The 27,167-nt window shown below is 36.6% G+C and overlaps 1 protein-coding gene across 21 annotated transcripts in view; it reads right to left on the bottom strand.

Annotated features, from left to right (window-relative positions):
• The window catches only part of CASK (calcium/calmodulin dependent serine protein kinase), a 226,463-nt gene that overhangs the window by 41,804 nt on the left and 157,492 nt on the right, over positions 1-27,167 (bottom strand). For all 21 annotated transcript variants that reach the window (XM_040585277.1, XM_040585276.1, XM_040585280.1 and 18 more), the window contains 3 exons: positions 23,555-23,676; positions 4,453-4,530; positions 2,989-3,069 (listed from right to left, as the gene is read on the bottom strand). In XM_040585277.1, coding sequence (XP_040441211.1) covers positions 2,989-3,069; positions 4,453-4,530; positions 23,555-23,676 — 281 coding nt within the window. The remainder of the gene's footprint in view (positions 1-2,988; positions 3,070-4,452; positions 4,531-23,554; positions 23,677-27,167) is intronic.

The raw sequence follows: 27,167 nt of genomic DNA, 5'->3' as shown, positions 1-27,167 counted from the left end.
ACAGGTGTTAACACACATGATCCTACTTATTACACCTTAGTGCTGTAGTCTCTGTGTATCAGAGCTCAGCAACCTACTAACCCGAGTACTGCTCTGTACAGTGCTGGGTAAACACATTGAGCATAGGCTGACAATATTATTTTATACAATTATTTCCTTTCCTAATAGTATCTATTTTAAAGGTTTTGGCTCTGAAGGGAATTTTGGCAGAATGCCACAAATATTAGAATAATTTTGTAAGGTCTGCAATCTGGGAGCAGGAGTGGGAGTAATGGGAGAAGATGGAGTTGCTTCTTTGACATCTGGAGACTCTTTGGTACCTGCACCCTAAAGGTATGGTTCCACAGCAATGTATGTTGATTTAAGTGGTACTTAACATGTTTGTGCTATTCCTCCCTAACCCAGACTGTGTGTTTCTGTCTTCTTGCTCATTCTGGTGCTAGTAATATTCCAGTTGTTCCCAATTCTTTTTGTTAAATGAATCACTGTTTCGTTGGAGCAGTTTTCTACTACTTCAGCACAGTGGAATACCAAAATGCAGTGCCAAGTGAATAGCAGAACAACTGCAAGGGAGAGGATGAAACTTGGGTAGAAAGGATTGGACTCCATCAACTAGCAATTTAGCTCTGGACGCCATAGAGTGACTTACTGAAATCACTCCTCATCATTGTTATGGAATTGCAGATTATTTCTTATTAAAAAATACTTTTTATAGAATTGCAGCAAAATAATTCTCACAGATGGCTTTAAATGTATGAGGATATCAGGTGGAAATAAAGGTACCTATAAAAGATGATTTCCAACTCAACCTTTCCTGTCGCTTGATTGGATACATGAAATTTTTGTATGCCACAATCATTTTTATTGATGCCTACTCTGAAAGGAATTTATACTTAAAAAAAGCTCTTTCTCCACAGTGCCTAATTTTTTTGCAATATTGTGTAGTAATTACGCAAAAAAAGGTAAACCAAATGAACCTGTCAGATTCCAAAAAAAGTTCATTACCAGAAAGTATTTTTTGTTTGTTCCTCCCCCCCTCCCCCCAGTCTTTCTTACAGTTTGGCTGAGTGCCATTTCACCTTATTTTTTGTTCTATTTTAAGCAAGTATTCCTGTTAAACGTTGAATCAGGTTTGTTACAGACTTCAAGATAGGTGTCATCTCCAGGCGGTGACATACCAGCGTGTTGCTGAGTACAATGTCAAAAGCCAATGTCTGCATTAGCATTTGTGCAATGAAATGGGAATGAATCAACACGGAAACCAATTGGATTAGTGAGGACCTGATGTAAATGCTGAATGTATTGTTGGAGTTTTTACTTCTGACCAGCTTCCCACCTTGCCATGTGGACCGAATGCCCATCAGCTGCTGGATTACACACTGGCTTGTGGTGTGCATTTTCAAGTTTAATTTTATCTAAAAGGAGTTTGCATGCTCTGCGACCCTTACATGATACAAGCAAAAGCATTGTAAGGGGACAATCAAGAGATTCACTTCAAACATACTCCTGATCTGATTTAAAGTACTAAAATAAATGCACCCAAAGCTACAGCGGCCATCAAAAGAACACACTGAGACACGCAGCTATCCAGATTTCATCTTATACCTGATGATGAGGCTGGTTTCAGCTCATGCTTTCCTGGAAATCAGGTTTAAATGAATTCAGCTTTCAGGTGAGCAACTTCCACAAAGCCCCCTGCATATAATCCTTGTGTCAGGGAAATTCAAATTCATGATTTTAAACTGACAATAGTGTATAGCAGCTTTAGGCAAACATTTTTATTTCTGAACTTACGAACTTCATCCACGGCATAAACAATAGAAATCCTTTAAGTAGTTTCAAAGGACTGGACTTCAGTAACTTGAACCAAGTTGTTACACGTTCCCAGCCCTGAACTTAGGACAATTACTGCCCCCAAATCAAGTTTGTGAAACAGACACAGTAGGATGTGTAACTGTACAAGTGTCCTGGTTTCAGCTGGGACAGGGTTAATTTTCTTCTTAGTGGCTGGTGTGGTGCTGTTTTGGATTTGGTGTGAGAACAATGTAGATAGGACACTGATGGTTTTAGTTGTTGCTGGGTGATGTTTATACTAAATCAAGGACTTTTCGGTTTCTTGGGCCCTGCCAGCCAGAGGGCTGGAGAGGCGCAGGGAACCGGGAGGGGACACAGCCAGGACAGGTGACCCAAACTAGCCAAAGGCATGTTCCATACCATGGGACATCATGCTGAGTATATAAACAGGGGGAAGAAGAAGGAAGGGAGGGACAGCTGGCTTTACTGCATTTGTCTTCCCAAGTAACTGTTACACATGATGGAACCCGGCTTCCCTGGGCATGGCTGAACACCTGCCGGCCCACGGCCCACGGGCAGTGGTGAATGGATTCTTTGCTTTGCTTTGCTAGCATATGTGGCTTTTTCTTTACCTACTAAACTGTTCTTATCTCAACCCTTGAGTTTTACATTCCTTTCCAATTCTCCTCCCCATCCCTCTGGGTGAGGCGGGGTGAGTGAGTGGCTCTGGGGCTTGGCTGCTGGCCAGGGTTAAACCACGACAACAAGCTATTGATTTATTGTAAATTAATGTTAAATAAACACTTCTTTTGCAATAAATTCACACACCTTATCCTAACAAGATATCCTTGGGAAAAAGAAAAAGGAGGATCCTAGCTCCACCAATGGAGATTTAAAAGGATTCATTCTTCTTTCTATGTGCAACATAGCTCCCCAAAAAGATAGTGAAACTGCTCCATAATTAGATTGCGCCAAACTACTGACAGTTTTCATGACAGTAATGGGGACCAACAGTAGTAGTTATCGTACCTATTTTGTCAGACCAGCTGATTAGAAATATTTATTAATAGGTATATTGTATTGCATACACTTTTATCCCTTGCAGATTTTAGGGAGAACTTCCTGAAATTAAGTTTTCTAATGCAAAGAATATTAAAACAACCCCAAAACTCAACAAAAGTACCATTTGCTTACCATGAAATGAGGTTGTGTTAAAATACGCTTTAGCTCCTTTGCATCATTGTTCTCTGGGTAACATGAAATTTCTTCCAATACCTGCAAAACAAGTAGGAGAAATATCCATAGTAACTTTCTTTTACATAAAGCTATTAATCAAACAAATGAAAACGCTCACTGGTCAGTCAGAATATCTCCTAATGACTACCCAAAAGAATATTCTTGACAGGAAAGGACTTGGGAGAATGTGTCGTCGTCCCCTCCCCGGCGCCCCCCCCCGAAGAAAAAAAATAATCTCATTTCAATTTTCTTTCTGAGAGAGATTAAAGCAGAAATTTGAAGGAAACAGTTGCTCTTTTTTCAGTTGACAGTATTCCTCCAACAGCTAAATATATGGTGACAGAAATTAAGTGCTAACAGGTGACACCCATCACCACCACCAATTGCTACATTCACGCATGGTCTCAATTTATTAAAACAATCACTTTGAAAACAGAATTAAAAATACTCATAAAATCTTCTCTCCACAAATTAAACTGTTAAAGACATCAAGTGTAGGTGGTCCATCTGTTACCCCACCTCCAAGCTCCAGATTTTATAAAATCTGAGCCATAGTTCAGCTTATTGTTGGGGGAAGGAGTAAATTGGCTTTAATTCATTTGCTTGCAGCCTGACACACGTTTATTTTCACATGCAACTACTTGGACAATGAAAGCAGAGTATTTTGCTTGTGGAAGCACCTCCCAGGATTAGCTACCAGAAAATTCTGCAGAATAGGACTTCAGAGTGTCTATCAGGGTCACTTCAGTTATTACAGTGTTTTAAAGTCTTCCTTTTAATTCTGTTTTAATGGCATGATAAAAAGTGTTTTCCTATGACATTACTCCCAACAACTGTACTTATTTTTACTGATAATATGTGACAGAACTCTTTTTTTTTTTTTTTTTTTACCACTTGCAAAAAAATACATGACAAATACTATTTTATTTGCTTAAAGAGTTAAGAACATCGCTCTATTTATCTTTGGTCTTAACGGGCCACCTTCATTGCACTTCTAGGTCTGTTCCTCTTAGAACTATCTATGATAAACTTGGTTTTTCTATTTAAAAAGCTGATACCTAGAAATAAATCCTTTTTTGTGACTAAGTCATATAAACATCAAACTTCTGCTGCAGATAAATAAAATGAACTTGAAAGATACTGCATTTACCCAACATCAGTATTCCTTTTAATACTGCTATTGTTGCAGCAAAGGTTAAATGATGCAACTGAGTAATATATATTATCCTTACAGACATAACAGAATTCTGCAAGTTTATGCAACTTGTTATGTAAGTTAAGTAAGCAATGGTAGAATTCCAGAAAAAATCAGATTATGAACCAGAATACATATCAGCACTTTATGAAGAAAAAAAATGTTGCACTTCAAATACAATCCGTTTCAAAGTAAAAAAAAAAATAAATACAATTTAAAGCCATTACCTCTTTGGCTCTCTGTACAGCATCACTTGGAGGATTCCTGATTTGTGGTGAAGATTTTGTGTTTATTTTGTCATAAAGCTGAAATAACAAGAGAACAAACTACTGAAATCATATTCTACTTTATATAAAGTAATGACGAGGACTAACAATAGTCTGCTTATGTTACTACGATTAAGATGACTGTTAAATTGCAAGACCCACAGATGTTTTGTATACAAAATGTAGCAGCTTAGCGTTTTGGCTTTTCATATTTAAACATTTCCTGATTTGAAGAGTGCCATAGATTCAGAGTTCACAGGATGACATGGGAAAGTTCAAGAGGTTAAGGGATTCTGCAAACCTCCCATGCTTTTTCCACAGATTTACAGAAACTATATTCTTCTGCTAGAAGGGATTCTATGAATCTTGAATAAAAGCAGTAAAAAATACATTACGCTATAAAATCAAATTTACCTGCATATCCCACTTTTCTCAATAAATCAAATCATCAAACATTTTAAACAGTAATTTAAATAAACCTCAGAATATGGGAAAGTGCACTTGAAGACAGAGAGCTACAAAAGCCAAAATCTTTGGAGAAAAGAAAAACAAACCTTGCCAACAAAGAGTGCTCACAGAAGACAGTAACCTTATTTTACTAGGATTTTCTGTTGAACAGAATGCCAGTGTATCTAAATAGGAAATGGTAAACCTTTCACGTTAATTTTTTTTTTTTTTTTTTAGAAAATTTTAAACCCGTTCAACTATGCAAAACACAATAGGAGAAAAATCTATCTTCACCTTCACATTAGAGATGGGTATTACAGACTCTTATATCAATTAATAGATTGTACTTGTATTAAAAGGAGTAAATGTATACTTAAGAATAAACAGGCACTGCAGTAAGTACTATTTTCAAATTACAGACTTTAGGCTTACATTTCAAACAACATAAAGATGGTCACGCCCATAACTATTCCTTATTTATGTTATACTACTACTTTGAAATACAAGGCAGAAAAGAGATACAAATAACTACGTTTAGGACATTAGAGAGGTTTTTGTCACAGTGAGGGTGGTGAAACAAGCTGCCCAGAGTAGTTGTGGACTCTCTCAACTTTGGAAATACTCAAAATTAAATGGAAATTCAAAATAGCATATGTAACAAACATTCAAAATACACAAGGGATTCTTAACACCTCCAGCAAATCCTGATGCTGTAAAAGATGAGTTGGTAAGAACCCCCCACTTCAGCTGCTCAGCAAGGAGTTCTCAGGTGCTTCCTCTGAGCAGCTTACAGCTCCACTGGTGGCTGAGGATGGCCTCGGGTGTTTGAAAAATCAAATCCTGTCAAGCTACAGAAGTACACTCTTCTCTTTCTCACATGAAATACCATTCAGTTTTGTAAGAGATGTAAATCACAATAAATACAATACAATATTATCATTATTTTCCTTGTTCTCCTTAACGATCCAATGCACATGTTGAATGTTTCAGGTCCATATGCAAATTAATACAAAAAGAAGAAACAATGTCACTGCCTGCATGACAATTATACCATTATTTTGGGGAAAAAAAGTAGAAAAGTCAAGCTAAATCAGTTTCTCCCACACCCAACAACTTCACCTTGTGCTGCCAAAACACTGCTATACTCAATAGCTTAAGCCGCCTTGACCACTGTTGAAGTTTTTAAAATAAAAGCTTTCTGCTAGCTTCCAGTTCAGGAGATACTTTAGTTGTACATACAATTATTTTTTACTTCTTCTTAAGGAAACAAAACTACCTGAACTCCAGCAACTCCACATTACTAAGTATCACATATATTCACCTGTTAAGAAACTGCATCAAGCACTGCATACTGAGGAAGGTGCAGTAGGAGCTGGTGAAAATGCATGATACCCAACATGAATATTATTGAAAATATTTTTCTAAGAGAGTCACACACTCATCCTGTTTAAGATTAATGAAATTACAGAAAAGGTAGCATGAAAATATTTTTATGAGGTATTTCTAGCAAATGTTTAAAAGCTGCATCGCTGAAGTTGCTGACTTCACTCAAGCTGCTGTGTTACTGTGACCCGAAACAACCAGCAGCTTACAGAAACAACTTTTTGTCACTGTCACAGGAGAGTTATCTTTCAAGACTAGCAAGGAGGCAAAAAGGAAAGTAGGAAGCAAAGTGCCTCTAAGGATGTTTAGAAAAAATCAAGGCAAAGTTCAGAATAAACAAGGGCACATTTATTTTTCTGGAGAGCCTTCATGCTGCGGCATGGCACTTAAAATTTCACCTTCCAGGACTGCTACTTACTGAGATTGGCTTCCAAGGCACCAAAACAGTAGGAGGGGCTCTGACAGTAATTAAACAAAAGAATCTTCACATGTGCATTAAGGCTTTAAGCCTATGTATTACCCAAGCACGGGATCCATTCACTGTTTCCAGAGGTAGAAGAAGGTCTCAACTAGAGAAAGGATATATTTTTGGTAGCTTCACTAGCACAAGCAGATCTGTTCTAGAGAATCTTCCTGGATACTCTGCACCCAAAGCTCGTTACAGTGGAAGGCACTCATTCCAGAGTCTCATGGAAACACTATGCAAACAGCTTACTCTGCATTACATTTTCACCATGAAATATATGAATACATTGTGCTTTTCTCTAAAGTTCTGTCTAATCTTAACTCTAAAAACCAAGAAGCAAATGTAACCCACAATAAATCTGAAAAGAAATTTGAGCCTCTACAACTTGAAAAGCATTTTTAAAAGGCAAATTACAAATTAAAGCCAGGGACATGTCATGGAGGTATACTGATCAAAGTAAAAAAGGAATACATATTCTCATTTGTTTAACTGGGTTACCAGTACTTTAAGCTCTGCATGCAAGGAAAAAGAAAAGCGTATTTTCTGCCCAAATAAAAGACCATACATTCAAGAACAAAGAATACAAACGATACTTAGAAGAGGGGGCACTATCTTGGCAGGGGGAAGGAGGAATCTCAGGCAGTCAGAAAGCATGAAGTTACCAATGTATGAGTTTCTCCCAGGGAAGACTACAGCCAAATGCCATACCGTAACAAGAATATCAGCTAAGAAATAAGACTGTTACATGTGTTTGTGGCATGCCCACAATAGATAACTGTTCAGTTCTACATTCAAAATATAGGAAAGATGTGAAGAGGCAGAGAAGGCTCAGGAAAACCTTTCAAAAAAATTCCAAAATCTCTCCCCATAGCATATTACAAAATGGTTAAAGACGACAGAGGTTTGATAATAAGGGAAGTCAGTTTAAATGACAAAACTATCACATGATCCAAGTAAAAGGAAGTAGTCAGAAGAACTTCAGAGTAGAATTAAAGCACAAATGTCAATATTCCAGGTAATTAAGTGTGTAATGGATATACTTTCCTGAAAATTTTAAAAAAATCAGAAACAAACATTTTTGAAATGGCATACTCTAATTCAATTAGTTCACGGAGTTTTTAGCTTACAAGGGGACCAGGCTACATAATTAAAATTGCTTCTCCTAGCCACCTATTCCCTAAGAAATAGATTAAGCTTTAAAATTTCAGTGTGAATTATTTATTTTGTAATTTATTGAAAAATTATATCTATACCAATAAAACTGGTGTTTTATGAATTATCCTAAAGGGAGTCAAACAGCAGTAGTGGAAGGTTTATTTTTGTATGTGAAGTTATTAATGGTCAAAGAAGATTTCCACATGAAAAAATTCAAATGACATAAAGAAAACCATAGTTTGTCAATTCCTGCACAATTTTTTAAAGCACACTGTAGATGTTCAGCTAGTTGTTACTATCACTGTGCTCCTAATTACTTTTAAAACAGGAGCTGACCATGACTTTGATGACATCAAGGTTATTTTGTCTTTTCATAGATGGCCCACAAATTCTTAAGTTTTAGTTGTAGTTATTGAAATGATGGTGAACACTGTCTTGACCAAAAGCTGTTTTAAATTGCTTTTTAACAACAGAACAGCTGTACTTATCACTGACATCTGATGTTAGCAACAGGAAATTTCCTAGTGGAGACAATCAGTATTGTCACCAAACTGTCTCAGTGTCTATTTTCATATCTCATCTGGAAATAACCTTTTGTTCAGGCTATGCAATTTCTCTCTGGTATAATGCATTACAATACTCAATTATTTTGAAGAGTAGTGGCACAAATTACAATACACAAGACAAATGCAATTATTACACATTGAAGATAGTAAAATGACAAAACTGTTTTCAAATCTATAAATACATATACAGCAATACTCCATGAACCATTTATCTTGCTCAGGTTCACATGTCATTATGTATTTCTAATGGATCCTTAGGAGAAATTAAAACAATATTATGTACAAGATTGTATCAGAAGTACTGTTTCTACACTAACTGTTTATGTAGTCAAAGCAAAAATAGGAACATACAACCAAGATCCGTACCTTTAAAAACATATGAAGTGATAAAAAGTAAACCCAGAAACAAAGGAAGTATTAGTACCTTTTAGTAGTTGCTTTATATTTTAATTTCTTCAATATACCATTTCAATAATGCTTTCACAGAATTTTTCTGGATATTAAAAACAAAGGTCTGGTTCTAAACTGTCTCTTGTTTGGTATGCACTCATATAAACACAAGGACAAATCCAGGAGATACTTTGTATCTCTTATTTCCAATTTTAGTAATTGTGTGTTCAGTCCGAACAGAATTTTTTAGCATTATGTTATTAAGCCTATTTAAAAAAACCCACATAACTCCAACAATAATTAGTCTTTACTGAAGATGATTAGAAGCTTTCCAGCAGAACATAGCAGAAGCTGGTAAGAGAAGCAGAATTTATACAATGCATTAATGTACCAGAACTGGTGAAGCAGTCCTACCTTCTTTGCCATCTTTGAAAAAAGACTGTTTTGCAATACTTTTCAAATACTTTTGCACTTGAATAGCTATAGCAGAAGCAATTTAGAAGAAGGAATTTACAGCTCTATAGTTCACTTCTGAAAGCATCTGAATTCAGAGGTTTCACTTAGACACACTAAGAACGTTTGTTCCCTTGGACATATGAATCTAACACACATTTACATGAACATTTTTACAAAATGTTTACGAAAATTCTGAATAAAACATGCTTGCACACATCACAGATTAAAGTAAACATTAATGACAATTACAGCCAGGCTTTATGTACTCCTGCAGTACAGAACACATTACTATGTGCAGTTAGCTACACATTTTTAATTACAGCACACCAGCCTGTTTACAGTGCTGTTGTCTTTAGGCAGCCTTGCAACTCTACCTCCTTCAGGGACCATACCAACGGTGGTTTCTTCTGGAACAGAATGAACTGGTTCATTCTTCACTGTCCTCAACAGAACACTTTTGTATGTAATGCCAACAGACTTTCAGCAGGGCAAAATCTGTATGTGCCCTAATGATGGGGTTTCTTTTTGCTGGGATGCTCTATTTTCCAGCAAATAACTGTGCCCTCACCCCAGTAGCCCAACCTCCAACAATTTAACTCAGCAATAAGCACAAACATAATTAAAATTTTCTAATAATTAAAAAAAAAGTTGTAAAATGCCACAGCAATTGTAACCTTTGGAATTTTCAGACTTTGGAATACTTTGCATCTCAGTCTCACTCCTCAGTACCAGTTCTTCTACATTTGCTGCACAGAAGACCAAAATTAAGAGCTTTCTTTAGAAAAACTTAGCAATCATAATTGATATAATAACCAAACTTGATATAGAAAGCATAAATTGACATTATAGCTAATTAACAGAATAGTACTGCTTCTTGAAAAGACGAGTTTTGCTTTAAATTTTGCATGCTAGAACAGAAGTACTATGAAAAGAATACCCACAAGTCAAGTAGCAGTATCAGTCCACAAGCTTTCCTAGGAGTCAAGACTTTTTGTCTTCTGCCTGTACAAAGGGAACTCCTTTCTTCTGATATTTAAAGCAGACAGCCCAAAGCCTAATCCACAATCGGGCAAGCAGACAAAACAACAAACTCTTCTCTTCTGACTAGTTTTTCAGATGCGCAGAAATTCCTTTTTAACCATTTCCTGTAAGAGGAGTCAGAATACTGTCCAAACACATCCCCCATTCAACGTCAACACTTAAAAGTTTAGATATCTCCCGACTGGCAGACATTTAGCCTCACTCTCTAACTAACCTTGAATGTAATCAGAATTAGGTCACACAATGGAATCAGTAAGTATTTTATCTACCCAAACTCTGGAAGTTTCTGTGATGCAAATGAGAAACTTTTGTTAAAACAAGAGCTACTGACCTGCTAGAGCATAAACCCCCATGATCTTTCAACACAAATACACGTTTTGTGAGGATTCAGTTACTATTTGGGAAGGCAGATACTGGGTTTCCAGCCTCAAATATTAAATCCCTGAACTGAAACATCTAAAAATAATCAATGAAACATGTCCTTCTATATTTGACTTTTGCTTTCTGAAGGACTGTCATGGTTTAACTCCAGCTGGCAACTAAGGAAGAAAATTAACTCTATCCCAGCTGAAAGCAGGATAACAATACAACCACATGCAACGCAGTGATATTAGAGGACTGTTTTTCATTGCTTTTTAGGTTTTTGTACCATGTAAAAAGTCTTGGGTGGAGGTGCTGCCCCTTGCACAGCAACAGTTAGTAACAAATAGGCTTGTGGCTCTGTTACCTTTCCCAGCTCCCTGCCGTGGTACTCCATTTACCCCGGAGGTTTCATGTGCTGCAGGTCTGAGAGAAATCCATGACCTACTGAATGAAATATTCACAAGCAGTAATATCAAAGAAGCTTTAAAATGAAAGAGCCAATTAGATAATTGATAGACCAATTAATTCTTTCTTCTGCCAGTTCTGCTTCACATCTCCTTTTCTATGCAAAATGTTACAGCCTTTCCATGGGTGCCTCTTTCCTTGGGATTCTACGCCCTCAAGGAAACACACCCCCGAGGGTAACAATTCCTACTGGAAAATACACTGAATAACAAGGTCAGTCAGCAGGGGCTTTATCTTAGTTTTAAAACAGTTTGTTCTTTTAAACCTTCTGTTTTTCACTGTTAAGGGCTGTGCCTGAAGCTCACTTATTATTTTAGCACCAGTGACCTAAAATTAATTTCCCAGCATAATTTCCCAGCACATGTTACAGTCCTCTCCTGTATGAAAGTCCAAAGCATACTTGAGACTACTTTGTGACTTCTAGAGCATTACAGATTACAGCCCTCCACAGCTTCAAGCTTTGTTCTGCGTGATACACTTATTGTAGGAGTACGATCAGCCTCTGCATTCAAGTGCCTTACACACTGAAATGCTGTGCAATTAAAGAGTGAACAAAACTACCTCAAAAGAAGGTTTCAGGAAGTAGTTTATCAACTAAAACAAAGATTCCCTGCCACAGTATCCACTGAATAAGACAGCCTGAATCAGTACATTAATTCTATTTGAACAGACAAGTGTGTGTTTCTGTCATGCCACAGAACAGTCATCACTGCAGCTTGTTACTTCAGGCACTCAGACTTTCAGTACACCTGACAGAGGTTATGCTAATTTGAAATACTCAATTTCCTTCTACATATTCACATTCATGCAACACATGAATTATTTTTTATGTAAAAAAATCCTTAAAGTAGCACACCCCCCCTGAATTTCACTTTAATTTTGGTTATTTATGTGATAGAACTGAAATACACATATTCTTCTTTTAATTTTTAGAGGAACTTTTATTTGCAAAACGTAGGCCAAGTGCAACTTGGTTTTAAGTCATCTGTACTTTTACACACTCATAATGATCTACTTGCAGAACTGAGTTACACTTACTGCTGTCTGTGTCAGAAATGAACATAAACACAGATTTTCTTACACCTTTACCTACAACAACAGGTAAGAAAAAATGTCAGGTAAACTCAATCAACCCTATGGAATTTAAAATTTTACTCCAAGCTGCTTCCTTTTTCTGGGACCATTCTACATTTGGGTTTCTTCACTTGTTTTATTTTAAATCAAGAACTTAACTTTCTGAGGGAAGAAGAGAGGAGAGGACACCTAACCAAACTGGGCAAAACATTCTTCTCTGTGCATTAGTTCAATTTCCAATGCACTTGATTAGCAAACAGTTGTCTTCTAGAGAGTAAGAATGACAAATTTCATTGTATTGCATACACAAAACCTGAAATTCTGACCATGCAAAACTGACGCACCAATGAAGCTAAATGCCAAATGGAAAATGTCTAATACATGTTAACAGGTTATTAACGACCACATTTCTGATGCATGCAGAGGATACTATGTGTTTCTTAGTGGTCAGTGTCTTTACTACTGGAGAAGGAGGAAATACATTAACTGATCTACTTCAAAAACTGCTAGAATAAAATTCCTTGACCCTTCAGTGTGTTATACACAACAAACACTGCCTGTCAGATGTGGTCCTACTGAGTTGCCAGAACAGCATCTTAGTAAAGCACAAATGATGAAGGTTAATTCTACTGAGGATGAATATAAATTACAGGAGAGAAGGTGACAGATAATGGTATCTGTTTTACTAAGGTGGAACCCCGAAATGACCATAGGCTTCCTTTCAGATGGAAAATACACCCCCCCAACCCCTAAGAAATGCACAGCCACTACTGCCTTCATAGTAATCCAACAGGCATCCAGAAAGAAAAAGGCATCCTCGCCGCCTTCACAGCGTCTGTCTATTGGTAGCAATTTGGTTACACGGCAGTTGGAAGGAACACGTACAGCCTTTTACCAGTGTTGGCCATAGGCAAAGATGCCAAGTGGCATTACATACATTACCGCTCAATACTTTATCATCTAAATCTTGCATTGACATATTTTGTATGCTTGGCAATGCCAGGGGAACTTGAAGGTTAAGGTATCAAGCACTGAAAAGCTTTTCCATTCTGTTATGTAGCTAAGTGTTGGGATATCTGTTGTATCTATTTTTTGATCAAAATTTCTAAAAGTGAAAATGTATCCAAGTTTAGATTCTCTACATAGGTTACAATCCTGTAGTGAAACTACAGGCAGCTATGAACTGTGGGGAGGTTACACAAAGTGCAAATCTGAAACTAAGACTATACAGATCTGTGCAGATCCACACACTGTGCTTATGCATGTGGGTGTAATAATTTTTTAATTGCAGTTCTTACACTGCTAGATTGGACAGGCAGCCATTTTAGCATTTAAAATGATAAAAGAAATATTTCTACTTACGTGTATTACACAGCATATTGCTTTTTACAGTCTTCATAGAACATCAAATATTTTCACAGTTCTAAATCAACCTTTGATCTAATTTTATTTTTTAAACTGCTACAGTTAAAAGCAGATTCAAAGACATGCTTATGCTTATACTGGTTCAGACCACATGGTCAAATGCCAAGCTGTTCAGTAATATCTGACTTGTATGTTCTATTTGTTTTTACTTTCAGCATACATGAGCTTTGAACAAATTTTAGCTGTATTGTAGAATGTATTCCTTTTGAGTAGAAATTACCATGTGCTATGCACTTAATCTAAATTCAAAGCCTTCACACTCCAGAGGTGAAAGAGCTAAGGAAAGCACTGTATTCTTACAAAATAAACTGCAGCGTGTGTGTTCTTCCCCCCAACCATTCATTTAAATGGTGCCCCTTGATTTGCTTCATATTTACCAATAAGTTTTTAATTGTGTCACAGAAGCACCGATAATGAACAGGTATGCTACTCCTCAAAATCACACAAGACATTATTTTTTTCTGTTTAACTTCATGTGCCCCTAAATGCCTCGTTCATGTATAATGAATCCAGACTCCAGTATCTGACAGCATTACATTTCACCATAAATTAGGACTCCAACCTAGTAATTTGTCTCATATTTTGAAAAAAACTCACATTAATACTCCTCATAAATTTTCTTGACTGTAGAAGCTGCACTTCTCAACAAGTGCTAGCTGATGTTAAGATACACCAGACAGTTACATGTACGTATCCTGTCAAAGAGGAAGAGGTTGCAATTAAGGGAAATTCTAGATCATATGTGATACATGTAGGTAAACACATGTTCTCTCAGATTGGAAAGTGGGATGGAATAACTTTAAATAAACACATTCTACACTTTAAAATCATAGTGACAAAACAAAAATGATTTAGATTTCAGTAGACTGACTAAGATGTTTTCCTGCCTACTCAAATGACTACTCAAATTGCTGCTGCCATAAGCTGACTGCAGATATCCAGGGTACCCTTCAGTCCTCCACTACAAGACATCTTCAGTATGCCATTTAATCCTTTTTTACTTCAGGAATTCTGCCACAAGTCCCTCCAGCCAACTTTTTTTGAGTCTTAACTCCATTCTTGTATCATAAACCAGATTTTTTTCTGTTCACATTGCAAACATTTTAACTTATTTTGGAAAGATGAAAAAAATAAAATCAGGATGAGATAAAGGTACTGCTTTGCACACAGCAGTACCAAGAAAACTAGCACATCAGTCAGAAAATCAACACAATGAAATTCTAAAAAAACCCCACTCTCCCTCTGGAATGTACCAGTAGTACTGTTGTGAAAGGCATGGGCTCAGATCATTACTTTACAAGGTACTTTAACATATTTGTAAATTCAAGGACACAAAAATCCCATTATTTAATAATATAGTCACTTTTTTTTCTGCATCAGATACCTAATAGAAACCGATCTTAATAAAAACAAGGCAAACCATCTTTTAAGATGACACCACTCAGCTAATCAGAGAAAAGGAAACATAAAAGACATGGAGGTGCTGAAGTGAGTCCAGGGAAGGGTGATGAAGCTGGTGAAGGGTCTAGAGAACAAGTCTTATGAGGACCAGCTAAGGGAACTGGGGTTGTTTAGCCTGGAGAAAAAGAGGCTCAGGGGAGACCTTCTCACTCGCTACAGGTAGTCCTGAAAAGAGGCTGTAGACAGGTGGGTGTTGGTCTTCTCTCCCAAGTAACAAGTGATACAACAGGAGGAAACAGCCTCAAGTTGTGCCAGGGGAGGTTATGATTGGATACTGGGAAAAACTTCTTCACTGAAAGGGCTGTCAAGCATTGGAAGAAGCTGCCCAGAGACGTGGTTGATTCACCATCCCTGGAGGTATTTAAAGACTTGTAGATGTGGTGCTTAGGGACATGGTTTAGTGGTGGACTTGGCAATGTTAGGTTAATGGTTGGACTTGATATTAAAGGTCTTTTCCAACCTAAATCATCCTATAATTCTATAAGAACCAAGGAAAACTAATCCCTCAACACAGGGCTACAAAATGGGTTATGTTACATGGACAATACCTTGATACACCCCACAGAATAATACTTGCTTCTGTCTTGTGCCCCCCTTCCAATATGGACTAATGACCTATACCACAAACTATAGTCTCAGGTGAAGCCTAAACAGGCATCATTCCCAATTCTGTCAGTTGCATTAACTCTTCAGAGTTAGATCTCCATCTTGAAGAAAAGATGCTAATGACCATGAACCTCATTCCAGCAGGCTATAGAATCCATATAAAACTATAAAAATCCACAATGATTACAGAGGGTTGGCAATGAACACAGCTTCTCACCTACTTTGCGTTATTGAGCATATCTTGCAATGTAATGATATACTGAGAATAAAAATGTACTGCAATGAGCTCATTAGTACAAATAATAGTTCAACATGTACCAGCCAGCTACTTGAATCACTGAAGTAGGAGACAGTGAGGCCTGACTGTCTTCAAAGATAGAAGCATGACTTACTGGGCAGTTAGTATATTGCCTTTGGTTATTTTAATGTAAACTAAGTGTGAAATATTATTCTGAAGAAAGCTCCCAGTATCAACAAAGCAGAAGTGTTATTCAAGATTTGTGGACTGTATCCCACGCACTGTAGCATTTCTTTATTTTTGTAATTTCTCACAGTAAGTCCCAAGCTCCTGGAGAAGTAATAAATCTGAGAATCTTAAGTTTTATATGAAAAAAACCCCACCACCCAAAGAGGTAGCCTTTATGGTTAAAAATGAATTGCAACTAACTTGAACTATATTCAACATAAAAAGAAGTGAAGAAAATACAGAAAGTCGAATATGAAAATGATGCTCTTAAAACAGTATCAGTGAAGTTAATTAAATGTTCTACAAGTGCCAGGAATATAATTCAAGTGTTCTTTGACAGATCAGGGCCCAATAAGACAAAAATACACTGCAATCAAGGGAATTTCTAATTCCACATACTAAAAATAAGTCTATGGGTTTATACTTTTGGCGTAAGATATGTTGGTGCACACAGACACACACACACTTGCACAGACACAGTGACACACCACTGACACACCACTGACACAGGAAGGATAACATTAGGTCAAGAGGAATAGGCTAAATAGTGTAATTCTCGTTTGAAGTACATACTTTACTAAGCTGCATTTCACTTGATGATTCACCACAGCAGTAGTATCCTTATAAATACTCAGAAATGATGGAACATTAGTTAGAAAGCAAACAGTTTAAGTGTAACAAAGCAACTATCACAGTGTTACGTAATGTGACCCAGAATTTTGCATTGTTGGAAAGTGGTGGATAAACTCCTCAAAAATGAACCTTAAGCAATAAAAAAGTTACTGTTAATTCTTATTTGTATTAGTCTTGTGTTTAAGAGATGCAGTCATATATCAGTATTATATAATATATTATCATGAAACAAAAATGGTTTCTGCTTGGAAGACTAAATTAAATTAAGACTGATTCTCTCTATAAATTTGTAAGACTGAGAAACAGGAAGAACAAGAAAACAATGAGATGATGCTGACTAGCACAGTGAACTACATACCCAAAGAACAGAGAAAATGAAATGCAAAGGTATAGAGCAAGTTGAAAATGGAAGGTATTTTAGAAAATGATTATGAAATAATACAGAAGAAATTCTAGAATAGCCTCTGCTTTTAGTGTTCTTTCAGATATGGCCTTGCGGAGAAGTTACCTTTTAGACAAAAAGCACACTGCACTGGCGATGACGATCCAGCCCACTTGCTGAAGGAATTCTTCAGTTCTCCCTAAGGCTTGGTCATTGCTCCTTCTACACTACTGGGGAAAGGAGCTTCCATTGCAGTGAGACAGTCCCTCCCACTCCCTGGGGCTGAGCACGCTGCCTCTGCTGGACTGGGATAAAAGCCAGATTTGATTCCCCAAATAGCAAGGTGCCTTCCTGCCAACATAGTTTCTTCTTTTTTTTTTTAAGGAATATTTTCCATTTACTTTTGTCTTACAAAGATATCAATTAAAGAATAATTAAAAATAGGAAAACAAGGCATTTTAAAAAATGGGAAAAGATTATTTCCCATAAGCATAACATGTTCTGAGGGAGTTTAGCAAGACATCTAGCATACATACACTTTCTGATCTGTTTCTGCAAAAGAAATGTATTCATGTTTCACTAAAACATGTCCCACTTACTAGTTTTAACATAATCAGTATTCAAGAGAGTAAGGACCAATCTTGATCCAAAAAACATGAACCACATTATGTGATGCACATAGAAAGCCATTCTTATTCAAATCAAAACTTAGAAAAAATAGATGATTCATGAAAATATTTGAGCTTTTTATACACAGCTGCTTTTATTTTCTGTATCATATGATATATATTCCACCAGCCTACTTGTGATTTAAAAGAAAAGAAAGGAAGAAGGAAATTAAAACGTCCTGGAAAATAGAAATCAAAATGTCTCTTGCCTTGTTTTTCTCCAAAGTATGTAACAGAACTGTGAAATTAATACACTGCTCAGAAAAAAGCAAATCAGGGATAAATGTATGAAGAGTTTAAAACATTTTCACACAGAGAACTACCGTATCAGCCATGGCTGGACACTGCTGAGTAACTGTTACTTTTACAAAAAATGTTTGCAATTACTGTGCCAACATCCAGCACTTGAGAGAGTAAACAGAACAATCCAAAACAACTCCAGCAGAAAGCTTTAGCCAGCCATCTGAGAGGCTAAACTGAGGTCCCAACAACATTCATTCTAGCAAGAGAGAAAATAAGTTTCCTTAAAAGTCTGGACTTCAGGACCAAATCTGTTTGGATGACTGAGTACAAAAGAAATACTAAGGGAACTCTGAAGTGTGCACGGATGTGTGCTCCTTTGAAACATTACTATTGGCAGCAGAGGACAGGAGACATAAAAGTAAGATTCTCTTAAATGCACTGTGAATATAATTTAAACTCTAAAGGGAAGAAGTGGCTACACATATAGGTATGATACATATAGCTACTCCAAAATGTATTTAACTCCATTTAGTTAAAATCATATGTGTGTAATATGCTATGCCAGCAAAAGGTAAAATAAACTCTTTAAAAGTTCATAATGCTTCTATCACAGATAAGACTCACAGAAATAACAAGACTTACCTTAACGATTCCGTCTATGAAAATAATGTAATGAACTTCTCAAGCTAACATCCAAAAGATATCAGGCTAGAGAACTATCTGACTCAGGACAGACAGACTCAGACAAAGCCAGTAGCATAGAGAGGCCCCAGACACACAAAAGCTGATATTGTTCTCCTGCTGAGCAAAAATCTCACTTGTAAATCAAACGACATCTGCATTCAGAATCACCCACAGAAAGTGTCCCTGGAGAGGTGACCAAACTACTTGACTCAACAGGAAAATGATTTCTCTTGTCTCCTTCAATGTCAGCAGCTGCAGAAAACAGCAGCTCCTGGTTTTACTTTTTAGCAAACCTTGCTTCCTTTGATGCACCGATAGAGATGAAATACAATATGTAAAGATCTTCCCCATTAGGCACAACCTTGAAGCCCAGTATACTTTTCAAAACAAATAATCATTAAGTAAAAGCTTTTGACATGATACAGAAAATAGCCAAACACCAATGCCTCCAAAATTAGTAACCCCTTCATATTTATTTCCAACTACTTTATCAGAACTGCTGACATAAGACAGCAATGCCTTCTAGGATCTCTTCCATGGAAATCAATAAAAAAAATATATCTTAATTCATGTATTTGGTAAGTGTTCTAAAAATCTGTCAGTGGTAATAAAAAGCTGTTTCACTACTTAAATTTAACTCTGTTTTTCCATGAAGTTATTTATATCCTTTATTTAACTTTATTACATTCTTCACGATCTAAATTGGATACCAGAATGAAACGCTCTGTAAAGCTTTATATAGGCATAAACCCAGACAGTTCTAAGTCACACAGAAGAATGCCCTACAGCATTCACTAAAATTTTGATCATCACATTTCTAACAGAAGCAAGAAAAAAAATAATCTGTCCAACCCAAAGTTACTCTTTTACTTTACAAGGAAGATCAATTATTAATCAGTAAATTTTTTTTAGGTAGTGGATATTTTTAAATGGTTGCTTCTAGAAGGCCCTTTTCTTTACTCTTTGTAAAGGGAAAATCCACTCAACACAATAGAGGGATTCTTTAAATTTATGAAAAAAATCAGACAATGAAACTACTCAATATGCCCACATGAGGATATGCTGGTGTATTGCAGGATTTGGCCCAGAGTGCATATAAATTACTTTGTAAGTAGCTGGCACCTTTCCCCCACTTTGTTTGAACAGCTTTGGCACCCAAATAAAGTGGAAGACGGTCTTACGATAGCTATCTAAACCGACATACATAAATGAATCAATTAAAAACAACTGATGGGATGATAGGAATCCTGCTTTCTATGGCCTTCAGAGGTGCCTGTCCTCACAGCACCTAAGTTAATGAATTACTGAGAAAGAAGACTTCTATTTTGTGATCTATATTACCTGGAAAAACCAACATGTGGGAAACTTGCACTCTTAACACAAAGACTGTCTGTCTTTTTTTTGCTTTCAGAAAGTTAGTTTAGAAGCAAAAGAAGGTATTTCAGCAGCAGCAGTGATTTATCATCATGTGCCTAATCTAAAAATAAGGATGACTCTTCAGAAAGAGTAGGAACATGAAAACAAATTTAACTGTGGAAAAAGGCCAAGGAAGAGGAACAGTAGTTTTAATACAAAGCAACAGCCACAACTTTACAACAAATTAGAAAATTCCTACTTAGTGGAATATAATGCTTTACAGGTGACTTGTTCTAGTGGCCTCATTAATCCCAGATACTCTGAGAGGAATAAACAGTTTCCCTGACAGAACTTCATCCAAGTACAACTGATGATTTTTCAGAGTTCTGAAGGAAACTGGAATAGTATCAATGCATAAACAGAAACCAGTCTCCGACATTCAAGTTACTCAAATGAAAAAGCTATCCTTTCAAATAATACTGTTTGCAACTTGTTTCAGTCTTTCAAATATGTATTTCATGGCACTGCAATCTTTTAGAATTGTATTTGGTATTATTCTAATCAAAGTATCTTTGAGAAGATTCTATCATCCCCCTTCCACATAGCATAATAAAACAAAAATGCTTTTTGATAGTGTTTTGTTCTCACAAATATTTTATTATAGTGTGCATTTAAAAGTACCCCTTCTGTCTAAATGTAAGACCATGACTTTAAAGTAAAAGAATGGCAAATGGTATGAATTAATTGCCTTTTTTTCTTGTTTAAAAGGCTATAAAAGACCATTACAGAAATAATAGGTCATTAGTGAAGTACTATGAACCAGATAGGTACTGTAAAGAACAGAAAGAAGTAGAAGCATTGCAGAAGCATGAGTTAACATTGGTAGACCTGTCATATAGCAAAATACACTAAGGCCATCTGGTTTACCAAAGCCCAAGAAGTTATTTCACAACATAATAATGGTTAATAAATATCGAAAACCTTTCTGCATGAATGACACAAGTGTTTTGGCTCTTTATTATTACACTCATGTTATTCTCTTCCTGTACAGGTTTTTATTTCTTGTTCACATTATCTGATTAACTTTCTATACTGCAGTATGCAACATAAAAAGACAGAGCGATTTAAGCATCTGGAACATGACTGTTTAATGTAAAATATATAAACAATTATCAAGAACAAAGATTAGAACTGCAGTCTTGTGCCAGAGCAATGCCCTCATCACTTAACAGCTAACTATCTCTGGTTCCTCAAGTCCTGCAGGCAGCTACGCTGTGGAGCAGCTTTGCCAGACGGTTTATGTTCCCAAACAGGCCAGTTCAGAACCCTGCAGCTGGGTCCTCTTCTGGAAGAACATACGTGCTCACTCAAATTATTTAAAGTTGAAGGATGCACAGAATCCAGGTGGCCCACTAATAACTAAATAAATGGTAAGAAGTGTACGTTTTAAAGAGTTTGGACATCAAAGGAACTATATGGCACCGTTTACATTCAGATCAAAACCCTGCAAAGCTGCATTTAGGAACTAAGGCATTCAACAATTTTTCAGAAACTCTTTAGTTTCTGCAACCATAATCATCTACCTGCAGATCAGATAGCAGAAATGACTCCTACTCCTGCATGTCTTTCACTGGGTAAAAAGCACAGACATCTTTTTAGATTTGTGATATTCACTAGAGGTATCCAATCTGTTAAATTTAAGACATAGTAGTAAAATGTTCATCATCTATATGGTCACATGAGCATTTTGGTTTAATTCAGGAGTGCATTTTTGAAATTCATCTTCTGATTAGGCCCACGTACCTTTCTTTAGTTTTCATTGCGCAGTGTTGCCAGAGCATATTTACACTCAAATGACACTAAAACAGAAGATGCTGTTCACCTACCAGTGGTTTTTCAGTCCACTGGACTGCAGTATAGCTAGTATAAAGTAAAAAGCCCTCAAAATACACAGAACTGTCAACACTGGGTCCTCAGTCACCTGCTCTGCTCTACAAACCTGCTATTGTTATGTTGTAGTACTTGCTAGTGTGGACATAGCCTATGCCTCTGTGGATTTGGTTCCATTGTGAGTTTCTTCTCAGTGGAACATGTAGATTGCTTTAGAAAAAAGTTTGTCTTGGCTGAAAGCAAGTCCTCTATCTTCAACATGAAGTATCCATATATTCCAGAAAAAAAATCAGGGAAAGTTTTTTCTGCTTCTTTTTGACTTTTATTTTAGATCCCAATGCTGTGTAGACAGAGAAACCAATGACAGCATGATATACTTCTGAATTTGACCTTCAGTGAGGGTCATGGCACTCAGTGCAAGGGATGGAGTGTAAGACTGCAGTGATGCTGAAGGTCCCTGTTTTTGCAGAGAGTTGAAGTTCAGCAAATACTTCTACCTCAAAACTAAATGTATGTTTTCCCAAACACACAATTTTGGAGAAAACACAATGTATTTGCCTGTTAGGCCTCCTTGGTTAAAGAACTACTGGGAAATATAAACAGGATTTTTTGCATGTGATAACAAGAAACTTTGAAAACAGGAAGTTCTCAAGGCACAGAAAGATAAGTAGCATGCAAGCATTTTTCTCTCAAACACCAGACTACTTGTTTTTCAAAATTATTTTTGCAAAATAGAGCACTTCAGTTTTCTGGAAGAAAAAAAATACAAAATATCTATGAACCATCTGATATCACAGTTGATCTGTACGTGTAGCCAGACGGTGAAGAAACAGGAACCAGATCCTTATTATGCCTACTAGGAGGCACCACCCTTTATCTTCTAGCTTTGTAATTTTTGCACGCTTCCTTGTAGAATCCCCATTGCTGCCTTATGGAGTAATAGCTCTCATGAACCACAGAAGATTTAAATGACTGAGCCTATTACATACTGTGTTCAAGCATAGGACAGAAATAAGCATACCTAGGTATTTCAAACAAAAAATGTCATACTTGTAAGAATACCCATAGAACGGATCTAAGATTATTACACTACTTAAAAATAATAAAAAAGGAATGAATCTGTACAGTTCAAAAGTTACAATTCACATTTAAATTAAAAAATTCAGCCCTTATCAAAAGAAAAAAGCCTATTCTGAGAAATTATTTTATAGCAGTTAGTAATTCAAACTAATCCATTAATCCCTTATATATTCTAAAATATTCTGTATGTATCGTCCTAAACCATATTTTTGTGTAAAGTGCTAGCTGATTATTACATTCCACACCTAAATAAAACCATTTTGATATGAAACAAAAGGGAATATATTCAGGATAAAGCAAAATATTATCCAATGAACAACACATACAGAAACGCTTTCAAATTGTTTATTACAGAAAACTTACATCTAGTAGTGTGTGAAGATGCTGATCCTGGAAAACACTGTGAAGAAAATCTAAATCTTTTTCACTGCAGTCTGTAAGTGCATGAATTTCTTCCAGGCTGTCCAGCACCTGTGAGACTGCTCCTATGGGGCAATAAACAGGAAAAACAAAAAAAGAATAAAAATCAATAAAGTAAAGACTCACGGTAAACTGAACTTTGGAAAAGGAAACTTTCACTTCATCTGGTACAACTGGAACAGGAACTTCAAAGAGCTGGAGTTTTTACAGGAAAACTCACTGAATAAACTTTACACATATCAACAGTGATCATATATAGTGTAATTATATGTAAGAAATGGTTTAACTGAAGACAGGTTAAAACCTGTTTTTATTAAGCTTAGCTTTGTTCTATTTTAGCCTGGTTTCCAACGATGTCTTACAAAATTACTTGGATTATCTGCCTGTCCTCACCATTCTCACCCCAACCTTTTTTTTTTTTTTCCCCCCTCCACTTTTTGAACTGCCGGCCAATTTCAAATACATACTCCACATCAGTAAAAATTTGAAAGAACCAATGCTCCCATAAATTCTTTTTGAATCAGCATCTGAATAGAGCAGGGAAGAGAGAGAAAGACCTGACTGCTGTGTCCTCTGGAGAAGCCAAAAAGGCTGTAACACGAGCTCTGGTTTTCGTTCTGTTTGTTCTGCTTGCCTGGTTATCTCTGACCCAGTTATAGCATTTGCTGCCTTTTGACCAGATGGGGATGACTTTTATATGGTGTAAGGGTGAAAAGTGAAGCGAGGGTTATGGGAGTGATAAGGAGAAACAGGAGGCACTATGGAAGGTGGAAGTCCATGAGGAGATTTGAACTCACAGCAGGGAGGATACAGAAACACAACATAAATCCACAGTAAACAAGCCCATATTGGTTCCTTGTGGAACATCTTGTTTTAAAAATCAGGCATCAGTAGTGGCTGCCTACGTCTTCAGTTTTTCCAAAGTGGCATAAGCATCTGGAAATGCAGAAATATGGCACCATATCCAGCGTTAGTCTGCAAAAATGCTGGTGTCTGACAGTGACTGCTGAATGCCTTTTCATAAACAAATTTTTGATTCCGGATACAGAATCGTACACATTTTCTGTTTCACTGATTTCTCCTTATTATGTTTATTCTGTTTACTTATTCATTTGCCAGTGTCCTTTTGTCAAAATAGATAATATTTTACAAGTTGCTGTATTTCTTGAAATTCTATATTCCACTGTATGAACAATTCTTATGAGCCTTCCCTAACAAACCCTTTTGTAATCCACTGCATTTTCACAATGTAATAAACCCCCCAAAACCCAACCCCTCTTAACCACACAAGGACACAGATTTAAATTCATGTATTTATCTGAAAACCTTGAAAAATCAGAATAAACAAAATACACAAAACCTACAAGACTTATGACCTCATGGCTTAGAAGGACAAGTCTAGAAACTCTTGCATCACATTTAGGACAGATCTCAACCCAGGATTCTCCTCACAGTTCCTTGTACATCAAGGCTAAGAACCACAATATTCCCCTCATTTACAACTCATGGCTCAGGAGCATTAAGACTTCTTAGTCCTCTTCCATCAAATGTGTCTGACTACTTATTTCCAACTGATGCATTAATTTAAGTTCTTTTAAAAAGTGGTGGCTGGTCAACAAATAAAACTAATGGTTTGCATTATTGTAGTTGCTGTGCATGGGTTCAGGTGCACTGAAGAAGAGAAAAAACAGCTCCATCTTTCATAATGAATAAGTATGATCAGCTGAAAGAAATCGTCCACATTCCTCAGCCAGAGCCACAGCTTCCACACTGGAAGACACCGCAGGAAAACTGAGAAAGTACAGGGACTGGGAATCTGCTGGTAAGAACATAGAGAGATCATAGCTAAGCCTCAAAGGCAAGGAAGAAAAACATTACCTAGGGACCCAAAAGGGACTGTGCTGAGTTTCTTTTAACACTTTCAGTATACTATTTAGAAGTTGATGAACTTTGAGATCTTGAAGCCTGAAGGAAAGTGCTCAACTTCCCAGGATGCAGCTGGCAGAAGGGAATTTGTTAGAACTCTCTCCTGGTTTCTATTCTTGTCAGGCTCAAGAGTTTAAATTAATTATTTTCTTTTCTAGCAAAACTTTGCTTTCTGGGTTCAAAGCCCTTTCTGTGGATTTGGAGTGTTTAAGGAAAACTCAAGGGAAGATTCACTTCACAGGCTTGTGTATCTTGAGTCCCTAACGCTGCTCAGTGTTGCCCATAACCACTAGGACTTGAGCCCAAACCAGAACCAGTAAGAACTATGTTCTAAGTTGTCTGCAGTGCTGTATTATTGTGAAACACTGAATACTCCGGACCACCACATTATTTATTTCACAGTATTATATACTTTGGGAATTTTATTTTGTGGAACACTTTGAGGTCTTTCAAATAGAAATAAAAGTTATTATTTTTTAGTATTTGCATCTCGACAACCCTTTGAATATCTGGGAATTTCAAAACATTAATCTTTGCTCATTAGGTCTTTTTTCTCCGGTCCATTGGTTGCATTGAATAGATGGCTGTAAAAGACAGTTTCCAAGAATACCCTTAACAAATTTGATGAGAAGTTCTAACAGTGACTCTGCTAATCCCTCAAAATCACAGTTCTACTTTACATTTTTTTTTTAACCTGCAATCCTATGCCATATCAACTGCCATGTCTTTCACGCTTTTACAAATAACATGCACCTTCATGAAAAAATGTATATATTGACAGGATGTTATTGCATAAAGAAGTGCTAGAATAATTCTACAGGCATTTTTGTGAACACATAAACTCACTCTGTTACAGACATTTGGTTAAAAGCCCAACAGTACGTTTCAGAAGAGTTTTAAATTCAGTTAAAAATATTACATAAAATAAAATTAACTAAGCTTTACAGCACACCTGTCCCTCAAAAGATTCATATTCTATCATATTTAAGCTAAATTTCTAACCTTTGGGGAAAGTGTAAAAGCACTCAATACTTATAATTAAAGCTTGTATTCTCTAGGAACAGGATTTAATCTCTTTTCATCATTGCAAATACACCCATTTTAGCCTCAGCATAGATGATAAAGGAAGGGCTTGAGTGAGTTATTATAGTCATACAATCTAAAAGTTCTGATTTCTCATGATCTCTAGCAGTTACAGACAGAATCTATAAATGAAAAAATTAGAATGATGCATAAATATTAGGAAGCCAGGAAAAAAAAGGAAGTTGACTGACTTGACTGGCTTGCTTTGTTTTTTTTTTTTAAGACTCCCTAAATTAAGCTTTGCTGGACAATGCTGCTTACTGCCATAGAACTTTCAAGTAGCCCCAATCGCTTAGGTGAGATGAGTCTCACCCTGCACCTTAAGTTACTATAAAAATATACACACATACAATTGCACAGGAAAGGTTGTAATTCCAGTGACGGAAGCAGAAGACTTCTCCGCAGTAATAGTAAAAAAATCTGCACCAAACATGGTTCTGTGAGAAGACTGTGGTAACCGTGGATGCTACTGTAATTGCAGATGCAAATGAGCAGTGATATTCGGGGTCATGCACACGACCTTGTCTTTCTTGTATTCCCAGAAAAC

Source organism: Falco naumanni, chromosome 2, assembly GCF_017639655.2.
Source record: "Falco naumanni isolate bFalNau1 chromosome 2, bFalNau1.pat, whole genome shotgun sequence".
Lineage (NCBI taxonomy): Eukaryota > Metazoa > Chordata > Aves > Falconiformes > Falconidae > Falco > Falco naumanni.
Note: the sequence above shows the minus strand (reverse complement) of the source record. Positions and strands in the feature narration are given on the sequence as shown.